Source organism: Eptatretus burgeri, chromosome 12 (genome assembly GCF_056783735.1).
Source record: "Eptatretus burgeri isolate ZD-2024b chromosome 12, Ebu_testis_v1, whole genome shotgun sequence".
NCBI lineage: Eukaryota > Metazoa > Chordata > Myxini > Myxiniformes > Myxinidae > Eptatretus > Eptatretus burgeri.
The window spans coordinates 15,477,272-15,489,276 of record NC_140972.1 but is presented as its reverse complement, the minus strand read 5'-3'; the positions used below and the strand labels follow the sequence as shown (position 1 = coordinate 15,489,276).

Genomic DNA, 12,005 nt, shown 5'->3' with positions numbered 1-12,005 from the left:
TTACCAAACCAGGATGCGGAGCCAGAAACATCTGGGAATAAAATAAATAAATAAATAAATAAAATGTTGGCTCAAAGTGAACAGTGTGGCCCTATTTGGCATTTAGTGCATCTGCTTCTTATAAACGAAGCTGGAATAATCATCCAAGAAAAACCTGATCCCACAAAGCACTCCACCAAAAAAGATACTTGGAAGCGAGAACACTGAACAGTCTTTCCTTATCAGCAATGGAAATGTCACGCACAATCTTTATTCCAACTACTATGGGCTATAATACTGTGAAAGTTCGTTACTGTACGACTCGTTCCCAAAGGTTGAAGCATCAAAACATTTGAGGCCCAAATGAAAAATATTATTAATCTTGTACACCACAAACTCCCCCATCACCCCCCCCACCCCCCACGCCTTATTTGTACATCTGTCTATTTTGTTCCTCTCCTCTTTCTGCTGCTCCTTATGTTCTGCCGTGTCCTACCTCTTCCATTAGCCCCAACTATACAGTGTACAAAAAATAAAACCAAAAACAAATCAGATGAGAAACGAGGCACAAACACACAAAGTTGGTTGGTGGTGATAAATCCCACAAAACTGAGTCATGCATCTGTGCCATGCCGACTTCAATCCCCTTTCAAATGACTCCCGAGCAACACGTGTTGTGCCAACAACGGCCGAAGGGGAGCGGGGAAGGAGGGGGATATCAATTAACGCGAGGACAACCTCGCAAGAAAATTCCTCTCGACTTTAGAAAGTCCAAATTTCTCCATGAAACACTTTGTGAGCGCATCAATAACTCGTACACGAATCGTTTCGATAAATTTCTCCAGTTTGCAGTTTCCTGTCCGATGGGAAGGGGAACGACAAACGTTCAGGACATCCCCTACAGGCCTTGAACACAAAACCCACAAATGGCATCGTGTATAGGCGATAAAGTGACCTCGATGCAGATGAAGCGTTTTGTTTCCTCCTTTTGTCAAATTTACACTTTTAAACCCTTGATCGACTCGGTGAAACTGGACGAGAAACGCAACAAATAAAAGTTTAAAGAAACCAACGATCGATGGCCTTGGTACGAGTAAAACCTGCCGAACGGCCACGCGCCTTCTCGTCGAGACAAAAATCACAATACCGGCCTCTCTACGCCAACAATTTAGAACTGTCATTACCAGCTTCAAAATAAACAAATAAATAAACCAGCAGTCATAGACTGGTACTTACGAAATCGTCAACTTGACCTCTGACCTCGTCTAATAAAAGCCGTCTCTAGAGAAGGTAGCGACGCAAACCAGAAGTTTCTACGATTATTCTGTACCAAACCATCAAAAATCGAATGTTTGACCTCACTGTGACCTTGACCTTTGACCGATTTTGACCAAAATCTAATCAGCGCCAGCCATCACCCTCCTGAATCACGTGGTGTAATTTGACATTGGTAGCTTCTTCCGTTCGAGTTATCGTGCCAACAAACAAACAGGCAGTCATTGACTGGTACTTACGAAATCGTCAACTTGACCTCTGACCTCGTCTAATAAAAGCTGTCTCTGGAGAAGGTAGCGACGCAAACCAGAAGTTTCTATGATGATTCTGTACCAAACCATCAAAAATCGAATGTTTGACCTCACTGTGACCTTGACCTTTGACCGATTTTGACCAAAATCTAATCAGCGCTAGCCACCACCCTCCTGAATCACGTGGTGTAATTTGACATTGGTAGCTTCTTCCGTTCGAGTTATCGTACCTACAAACAAACAAACAAACAGAAATGGAAGTCATCAATATACTTACGAAATCTTTAGATTTCGTAAATAACAAACAAGAATCCAAAAACAATTTCAACTCTTAAAGTGCAACGAAACAAAATGAAAAAAAATCTAAGTTAAATATCCCTTTGATCAACTTGATGTTCGTTTGTTTGGTACTGAGGCTTGTGAAGGACTGAGAACAGAACGAAAACGATAAAAGAGGGGGGGGGGACACAGACAGCAGGGTTGAGGGACAAAACAGAGGGAGAGTTGGACAAACAATGGATTATGGAGAAGAGCGAGAGTGATCGAGATGGATGAATCCACACAGTCTCGATCACGGATATAGAAAGAAATTTAAATAAGTAAAAATTAAATAAATAAATTAAAAAAATCGGAGAGAGTTGGCTTTGGTGGGTTAACGAGGGGTAGAAAAGATCACGCTCGGCGATGGTGGATGATCTGAGACGGTGGTGAACAGCCATCTTGAAAACCTGGAGGGAAGGACCGAGGAAGCAAGTTCCACAGGTTAGGTTAGGGTGGGGAGGATGGGAGGGGGGAAAAAAAATCAAGGATTGGAGATGAGCAAGCGAGTCAGGGTTTTGGGAGTTTAACAAGAGAGTTAACATTGACAGGCCGTGCACACCCTGAAGAAAACTGGGATGCACAGCAGCAAGAGAGAGCAGAGGGTGAAAGACCCCCCCCAAAAAAAATGTGGTGGTGGGATGCAGAAACCACCATCCTGCCTGCGGTGGAAAAGTAACATGACGAGACACTCGGCTCCGTCACGGGAGAACCCATCGAGTTTGCCGGCCTTGCTTTCCACGGCATCAAGAAGTGCAAGGTGTGAGGCAGCGGCGCCAGCCCAAAAAAGGTAAAGCAGTGCTCCAGCAAGTTGTGTGTGAAGGTCTTGCAGGTTGCCAAAGGTTCCGACTCGCCAAGGAAGAATGACCTTGCACGATGGATGCAAATTTGGCGGCTGAAATTGGAGGCCATCTTGGAAATATGATCTGCAAAAAGATAATGGCCGACAGTGAAGACCAAAAGTCGAATGGACTTGATCTCAAGTGGTTTACAAGTAGATGAAGAGCAAGTAGATGGGAGCTTTTGCTCGACGGTCCTTTCGGAGAGACAGGGCGAGTGTGGTATATGTCAAGGTTGAAAGACGTTCCCACGTATAGGACCAGCTCAGGAGTCTAGCTCGGTCTGTAGAGAGGGAAGTGGTTGCTGCTTGCCTGTCTGAATGATGAGACGTGACAACAGATGGTAGAATTCTCAGCAGAGAGATTGGCAGGATTTTCCAGGGAATCTGAAACATCAGTGATGAAGATGAGGAGCAAGACCGAGCCGAAGACATTGCCTTGGGGGCATTCCAGCCTTGACGGAGGAGATGAGAGGCTCTTGTTAAGAGCAACATGTGGAATACAACAGTGAGGGAAGTCAGTGAGCCATGAGGGATGGTGGCCTTGGATGGCACAAGCTGAGAGCTTGGAGATCAGGGCCTGATGACAAGACTATCAAATGCTCGAGACGCGTCCAGGAGAGATGGCCCTGATCTGACGTCTGAGATCGAGAGTAGAAACAGCATCCAAGTTGGAATGACCAAATCTGAAACCAACAATGACAGATTCCATGACCTCACTTAAAACTGGAAGCAAGCCAAAAGGCCTGGAGTTAAGAGGATCCATTTTTGCACCAAGTTTGTGCATTGCAATGTTGTTGGCCAACTTGCAGGCAGATGTAAACTGCCCCCAGAGAGAACAATCGAGTGAACAGAGCAGAAAGACTACGAGCAAGAACAGCAGCAGGATTTCTGGACACATGTACTGATGCCTTATGGACCTGCAGCAGAAATTGAAGTAGGTTTGCAAGAAAACGCTCCACCTTCTCAAATGGGAAAGATGGTATGCAGGAGACCGTTGGGTACTAAAGGAGAGGGTAAGTGTTGGGAGTGAGGGGTTGGGTCGACAAGATTTGGAAGCAAACACAATTGAAGAATTCAGCCTTCTCATGAGCAGAGTCGGCTGTGGTGCCATTTGAAGAGCGGGAAGGGATGTAGGGAGAGCATAACCCACAAGGTGCAACCAGGTCTTAAAAGGAGACAAGGTTCAAGAGAGTTCAGCCTTGAGGTTGGAGAGACGTTTCCTGGATTTTTAGTGGGCACACTTGTTCCAGACTTTGTGTAATGATCAGAGGTCACCTTCGGCGGATTTTCCTTCCGGGAAGAGAAGGAACTGCCTCATCGCAGGATGGGTACCAAAAGGCACGAGGACAGGTACGAAAGGATTGAAAGACATTCCAAGTGTTTGCCAAACCCATGATTCTATCAAAACCTGCAGAGAGGGAAGAGGCTGCTGCCTGGCTACGTGATGGATGAGGGATATTGGAGCAGAGGGTGGCAAAGAGGTTAAAACTTGGCAAAGAATAAATCAATAAATTGTATTGTGCAAGAAAGTTGCATCATTCTTAGGCAAGCAATCTGCAGGCAAAATGAAATGTCAGCAAACTCACCTTTAACCTCGGAGGAAGGCCGAGCAGAATGCCGAGAGATGAACAATTTCAGCTCCTTGTCCAAGTCACAAGCTTCCGGCTGCACGGCCCAAGATCGCAACCCTGCAAAGGCAGGTATTCTTTCAACTGTTGCGTTCATCCAAATTTGAAATGGACCTTTGCGTACGATGGGCACATTCATTTCGAGCGGATACATCCATTATGGTGGAAACAAATCAGTGTTTCCTGCTGGCTTTAAGTGATGTGCTGGAAATCAAGAGGGTGGAAAGTGAGAAAACAAAGTGGAACTGCAAATTAAGGAAATTGACAACATGCTGGACAGTGGTGCAGAGCTGTTACGCCTATCTTTGATCCGTCTGAAGTTAAATTCTCAACCAAGCCATAAAATGTGTACTTTGCACGTTGGGCATCGCATCACAAAGTCTGCCGTCCCTCGGATGGACTTTTAGCTGGAGACCCGTCTGCTTGCATTAGTTGATGGACGTTAACGATCCAACATTGCATGGATGTATTTAGGTGCCGTTGCCAATCTTTTACCAAAATAAATAAATAAATAAATAAATAAAAACAACTTATGAACGGATCCAGACGAAACTTGGTGGACAGATTGGGTGTCTGACAAGGACGGATCGATTGGATTGTTGTGACGATCCGAATCCAGATTCAAGAATTATTTAATTTTCACGCGATTCTTCACCATCGAGAGACGGGGCCAAAAATAACAACGTCTCAAAAAGTTGCGGATGAACGACGACAAAACTAGGTGGATGAGTGGGGTACGTGACGAGAACAAGTCGATTCGGTGGGATACAAAACGTAAACTGTTCAGCCTGGCTCATTAAAATGTTGGTCAAAAATTTTTTTTTTTTGATGTTATTTAATTCGGTTATGCTCAAAAAAAGTACCAAAAACGTTTGCATAATCAAGTGTCATTTTCAACGTCAGAAACGGCTAAATACAGGAGAGACCGTCGATGAACACCCCGGTATCTGGGGTCTGCCCCAAAACCACAGCCTGTAGCGGAGGGAATAATTAACTTAGACCTGCAATTGAAAACATTAAAAAAAAAAATCACTGCAGTGGTGTTTTCGGAAGAGTGGATGAGTTATCACTGGTACACAGATCAAATTACAAATCCCTGGCCAATGCTGCAGGGGGCACTGCATCAGTTACACAACACCGCTCCCAGACGTCGAGTACACCCACACCCACGAAAGAACAGAACCATCAGGTATGTCGAAATCTGGACGATTCGGTGCACGGTTATAGCGACGTACCCATCAAGAGCAACTTGGAGAGAAATCTGCTGCATTGGCTACGGACTTCCAAAACACGAACACAATGAAGGTGTACAAAGCTTCCGCTACTCTGATGGGGGGGGGGGGACAACCGCGTCCAAAGCTGAAGACTACCTCGGAGACCAATGGAAGTATTGCGGTTTTTATATGCAATTTATTCACAATTATACGTCCAGAACCGTACAAACTTCGGAAGGGTAGAGAAGACTCGAAAAAGTCCATGACGTCATCCTCATCGAAATGCCCGTCGGTGCCCCATCACCAAGAGGCAAAACAGAAACCACTCACTTCAAGCGGTTACTAACCACACCACGATTTCCGCGGAGGTTGTGGAGCGTCCTGACCGTGAATCGGGGAATCGATGCTTGCGGCCCCGCTTTGCAGAAACTATCCGTGTGCAAACATTCCAGATGGCCTTTGTTACAATGGGTTCATTAAAAGCGGACTGGCACCATGCTCCGGGGAATTGGAAAGGATGTGGGCCCCGAGAACAGCGGGGCGTTCATTATGCTTTGTGTAATGAGGAGGAGGAAGTGCTAAGAAGACATCGACGGATTTGCAACGCAAATATATACCGACCCTACCCAGCTACGCAAACCACCAAATATCCTTGGAATACAAGACGTCATTCATACCATAAACCGAACGGACTGGCGATTTGTCGCAGGGATGACGAGACCATTCATGCATTTGGACCGACCGTGGATTTCCGTCCTCCGTCATCTCCGCCACCGACGGTGAAGGAGCTTATGTTTTCACCACTTTGTCTGTCTGTGTTTGTCTGTCTGTCTCCGTGCACAGGATATCGCAAAAAACAAGTTGGACGGATTTGGATGAAACTTGGTGGATACGTTGGATGTATGACAAGGAAGAATTGATTCAATTTTGGTGACGATCTGGATCCGGATCTGATAGTGTTTTCAGCGATTCTTCACCATTGAGAGATTGGGCTGAACTGATACATAGCACGACACCGCAAAAAAGTTGTGGACGGATTCGGGTGAAACTTGGTGGGCAGGTTCGGTGTACGACAAGGACGAACCAATTCGATTTTTTTGTGAAGATCTGGATTCGACTACTAGAAATTTTAAAAACTGTTGGAGAGGAGAGTGGAGGGGAGTGGAGGGGAGTGGAGTGGAGGGGAGTGGAGGGGAGAGGAGTGGAGAGGAGTGGAGAGGAGTGGAGGGGAGTGGAGAGGAGTGGAGGGGAGTGGAGGGGAGTAGAGGAGTGGAGAGGAGTGGAGAGGAGAGGAGAGGAGTGGAGAGGAGAGGAGTGGAGGAGTGGAGGGGAGTGGAGGGGAGTGGAGGGGAGTGGAGGGGAGTGGAGGGGAGTGGAGGGGAGTGGAGGGGAGTGGAGGGGAGTGGAGGGGAGTGGAGGGGAGTGGAGGGGAGTGGAGGGGAGTAGAGGAGTGGAGAGGAGTGGAGAGGAGAGGAGAGAAGAGGAGTGGAGAGGAGTGGAGAGGAGTGGAGAGGAGTGGAGAGGAGTGGAGAGGAGTGGAGAGGAGTGGAGAGGAGTGGAGAGGAGTGGACAGGAGTGGAGAGGAGTGGACAGGAGTGGAGAGGAGTGGACAGGAGTGGAGAGGAGTGGACAGGAGTGGAGTGGAGAGGAGTGGAGAGGAGTGGAGAGGAGTGGGCCAAAAACGATGTCGTACTGTGAAGCATGACATGGTATTCCAAACATGTATTTGGCCCGATATGTTCTCGTAGATCAAGCATTACGTGGCGGAGGTATGTGCTCCACCGAGTGCCCTTCCAGTTCATTCCTGCGTTTTCCACAAATAAATAATCACAAGCCTTCCTCAAATTTCACTGCAGGTGGGCGGCTGTTGGGTTCTTTTTTTCGAAATATTATGGCAAACCGTTACTGGAGTCAAAATGAAAAGCATGAAAACAGCAGAGAGCTTTCCTGCATTCCGAAAGGGCAACGCGAGCCATCAAGGGGCTCTACAGCATCCATTGAAGTCGGCTAAACTCACAGGATGAGAGTCTGCATGCAGGGATCGCCCGTGCCAGGCCCTTTCGGAGTGATCAGTCACAAAGTAGCAGCTTTTCCCTCCGCAGTCAATACAAGCAGCCTCCACAGGCTGTATAGAATGGTGGGCACGTTAAAAATCAGCCACAGTCAGAATACTGGAGGCGAGAGGGAAAGAACAAGCCTCGGTGGATCAACGTAGTGGAGTGTGGGACGTCAGTGGTTTCAAGGCAGGTTTCAAGCTTCAGCGGTCGACTCCTTGAAGCAGAGTCATATGATAATTTTTTTTTTTTTTTAAACACTGAAAATGGTACGTGCTGCTTCGCTTGCTTGAGGTTCAGCATCAAAAGGATAGAGGACACATCAACAACCGTAGGTTGAGCCTGGTGTTGGCTCAGTGGTTAGGGTGGTGGCTTGGGATCCTGGGGTCCTGAGTTCAAGCTCCGTCGGCCGCTGAATTAATACACCAGGGGGTTGACTCAGCCCGTCATCCTTCCGAGGTCGGTGAAATGAGTACAAGTTCCAGCGTGTGGGCCCCGGTAGAGGGGCACTGCATCAGCGACACAGTCATGCTTCAAGAAACGATAGCTACCATACGACCACCACAGGTTGGCAACCATTGCGCAGGTTCGATTGGCCTAAAGCTCCTCGGATGGGAACTCGTAGGATGACAATGGTGTTCATCAAGGTCTTCTTGGGAGACCGGAAGGTGTTGAGACACGACTCGGCAAGCACACGAGTGCCTGCCAAGAGTGAACTGCCAATGGTCTGTAAAATCAGCAGCACTCAAAATAAATTAATAAATAAACGGTGGACCACCCACACCCACACCCACACCGTTTCGATTCAGTTCACAAGACGAGCAACACCAACGGATTCATGGTTTCCATGCATCATTTGCATCAATCTCCAGATCAAGTCATCACCACCTCACACAGCAACTACTGCCCTTCACCTTTCAAGATTCAAAACTCAACCGGTCTTCCTTTGTTCCTTCCCCTCAATTGATTTGCTCAACAACACCTGCACAGAGTGGTGGTGGTGGTGGTGGTGGTGGTGGTGGTGGTGGTAGTAGTGGTGGTAGTGGTAGTGGTAGTGGTGGTAGTAGTGGTGGTGGTAGTAGTGGTAGTGGTGGTGGTGGTGGTAGTAGTAGTGGTGGTGGTAGTAGTGGGTAGTAGTGGTGGTGGTAGTAGTGGTGGTGGTAGTAGTGGTAGTAGTGGTAGTAGTGGTAGTGGTGGTAGTGGTAGTGGTAGTGGTGGTGGTAGTGGTGGTGGTAGTGGTGGTGGTGGTAGTAGTGGTGGTGGTAGTAGTGGTGGTGGTGGTAGTAGTGGTGGTAGTAGTGGTGGTGGTAGTGGTAGTAGTGGTGGTGGTAGTCGTGGTGGAGGTAGTAGTGGTGGTGGTAGTAGTGGTGGTGGTGGTAGTGGTGGTGGTGGTAGTGGTGGTGGTAGTGGTGGTGGTGGTAGTGGTGGTGGTGGTGGTAGTGGTGGTGGTAGTAGTGGTGGTGGTGGTAGTGGTGGTGGTGGTGGTAGTGGTGGTGGTAGTGGTGGTGGTAGTGGTGGTGGTGGTAGTAGTGGTGGTGGTAGTAGTGGTGGTGGTGGTGGTAGTAGAATTTTGCCGAAGACAAGCCAAGGTTGCCGTTTTCCTCGAGGTATAAAATGAGGATTTTCTCCAACCTGCTCAAATCCTCAGAAATCACGAGAACCCAAAGCCCCAAACTCTTCTCAACACGCACGCACGCACGCACGCACACACGCACGCACACACGCGCACACGCACACGCACCTCGTACTAACAGATTGGAGTTTCCTCCCTTCCCTGGAAGGTTTCCTCCATCGTGCGGTCACACTGCGAGCACGGTGCCCCTTTTTTTTTTTTTTACAACCCTCGGTCTCTTTCCCCTCTTACATGAGCCTCGATCTTCCGTACCAACGGTGTCGTTCACAAGGGCCGTCTGGAACTCGGCATCCCCACCAACTCCGACCGAGGGATCGTCAAGCAGCGAACGCCGTGCTCAATCCATGACGGGGTAGTTGGTTTCAGTGGGCGGGGGGGACAAGGAGCTCACTCGCATTCCACACGTGTTCACGGCCTCGTTCGGCCTCGTTAAAAAAAAATTATAATAAAAAAGAAAATGGAGCGATCGAGTCGGGAGATACTCCACCAATGTCCCAAGTCACAAGGTCACGTGGGTACAATCCGCTCACCTGATACGTGGAAAACTCTCCCCCGCCATCCCTGGATATCAACAAAACAAACGGAGACGAACACACGGACACACGGACACCTGAAGAGGAAAATGAATTCCCCTTAAAAGGTCACGCGGCGTTGAGATTACAAATCGCAATCTCCAACATCTCCCCCCCCCAACCCCCAACCAGGGACGGGTGGGGGACGTCGGGCATTTCATAACACCCACCGAGCCGAACGACAAACGCGACCGTTACCTCGTTCCAGATCGGCCGCTGCCTCTTGGAGGGGCAGCGCGTCCACGATGTCCCCGAGCACGACGAGCGCAAAGTGCTGAGAGTCCTGCAGGCACGAGTCGCCGTACGCAGCCGCCGCAGCCATGGCCGCAGAACCCCGCAACCGCCCAAAGAACCACGTGGCTCACGAGCGCAACCGTTCCGGCCTCCATATAAGCTTGCCTATTGGACGCCGACCTCTCGGCCACGTCACTGCGGGCCAATCACGATGAAGGGGGCGGGGCGTGCGAAGCGTTTTTGTTCGTTCCGCGGGAAAAGGAGACAATACGACGAAAATAGCTTTATCATCGTCATCACATCATCGTCATCATCATCGTCCTCATCGTTATCATCATCGTCATCATCATCATCATCATCGTCATCATCGTCCTCATCGTCCTCATCGTCATCATCATTGGTTCACGAGCGCCATCCACTATATTCGTTATGTCTGTATCTGTTGGGTAGTCGATCAAGTCGAAAAAAAAAATCTCAATTTTTTTTTCTCTACCCTTATTATCAGTATTTCTGTCGATGTTTGTCTGTCTGTTGGGTAGTCGATCTCGTCGAAAAAATGTAAAAAAAAAAAAATAAAATTTTAATTTGTTCTACTCTTATTTTCAGTATTTCCGTCGATATGTTGGGAAGTCGATCGAGTCGAAAATTTTTTTTTTTTTTGAGATTTGTTCTACCCTTATTATCAGTATTTAAAATGGCGATTTCAGTTAATACAATGGCGATTTCGATGAAACTTGGTTGGTAGGTTCACACCATGACCTAGTTGTGTGCAAATGAGAACCGTTGCTATGGACACCACCGTTGCCTAGCAACGGCCGAAAAACCTCTATATGTGGGGGTATTTTAACGAAAAAAACTATCTGCAGCATTAACCCTTGAAGCTAGAATCATGAATTTTCTTGTGCTTAATCCTCAGGTCATTCCCCATCGAACGGGCCCGTCGCGTCAGGTTCTATTGGGTAGGCGACTACCCATGTCCGCCTTCCCGCTTGTTTGTCTGTCTGTCCCTCTCTTTGGTCCAGTGCTCCGTTAATACAATGGCGATTTCGATGAAACCTGGTTGGTAGGTTCATACCATGACCTAGTTGTGTGCAAATGAGAACAGTTGCTATGGACACCACCGTTGCCAAGCAACGGGACTTTGAAATTTTTGAAAAATCATTAAAAATATTATTTTTTCGAAAATCAAAAATCGGGCCACGAGCGACTGTGTGCAGTACATTCAGCCATATTGTCAAAAATTTCCAGCCTGATCCTATAAAAACTGTCGGAGAAGATCGACTTTGAATGAACCCTGGATGAAAACAATAAAAAAAAACGAAGTTCGTTATATCTCAGAGACTATGAGTCAGATATACATGAAACTGGTATGGTAGGTTCATGGTATGTCCTAGTTAAGTCTGAGAAAGAACCATTTCTATGGACCCCTTCGTAGCCTAGCAACGGCCAAAAAACCTCTAAATGTGGGGGTATTTTAACGAAAAAAACAATTTGCAGCATTAACCCTTGAAGCTAGAATCATGAATTTTCTTGTGCTTAATCCTCAGGTCAATCCCCATCAAACGGGGCCATCGCGTCAGGTTCTATTGGGTAGGCGACTACCCATGTCCGCCTACCGGCTTGTCTGTCTGTGTGTCTGTCTGTCCAGAGCATAACTCCGTGGACTTTGATCCGATTTTGATGAAACTTGGTTATGTGTTCGATATCAATGTCTAGTTGTGTTTTCCTGGACGACGGCGTGCTTCGCCCATTGTGGGCGGAGCCACGCCCCAAAAATAGCCATTTTTAGGGGTAGTCGGATTAAAAATCTATCTTCTCCGAGGGAATTGACTGAATGCAATGGGTTCTTCGGTATTTGAATAGCAAAATGAATTATATAATACTTGTCATTGTCCGATTTTTCATTTTCGTCCCAAGGTCAAGGTCACAAGGTCAAAAACTTAGAAAATTGCGAATTTTGACGTAAAAAAATCATACAACAGCTCAAACTTTGAGAGCTAGGATGA

At 47.5% G+C, this 12,005-nt stretch overlaps 1 protein-coding gene across 3 annotated transcripts in view; it reads right to left on the bottom strand.

Annotated features, from left to right (window-relative positions):
* MAP1S (microtubule associated protein 1S) overlaps window positions 1-10,146 on the bottom strand; it is a 48,643-nt gene extending 38,497 nt beyond the window's left edge. For 2 of the 3 annotated variants that reach the window (XM_085849651.1, XM_085849652.1), the window contains exons 1-2: window positions 9,964-10,146; window positions 4,251-4,352 (exon numbers count right to left, since the gene is read on the bottom strand). In XM_085849651.1, the coding sequence (XP_085705777.1) occupies window positions 4,251-4,352; window positions 9,964-10,087 (226 nt within the window). In that variant the 5' untranslated portion in view covers window positions 10,088-10,146. Of the gene's footprint in view, window positions 1-4,250; window positions 4,353-9,723; window positions 9,801-9,963 lie in introns of those variants that run through there. The other variant, XM_085849653.1, reaches the window with a different exon arrangement.
* Between the last annotated feature and the right edge of the window lie 1,859 nt (window positions 10,147-12,005).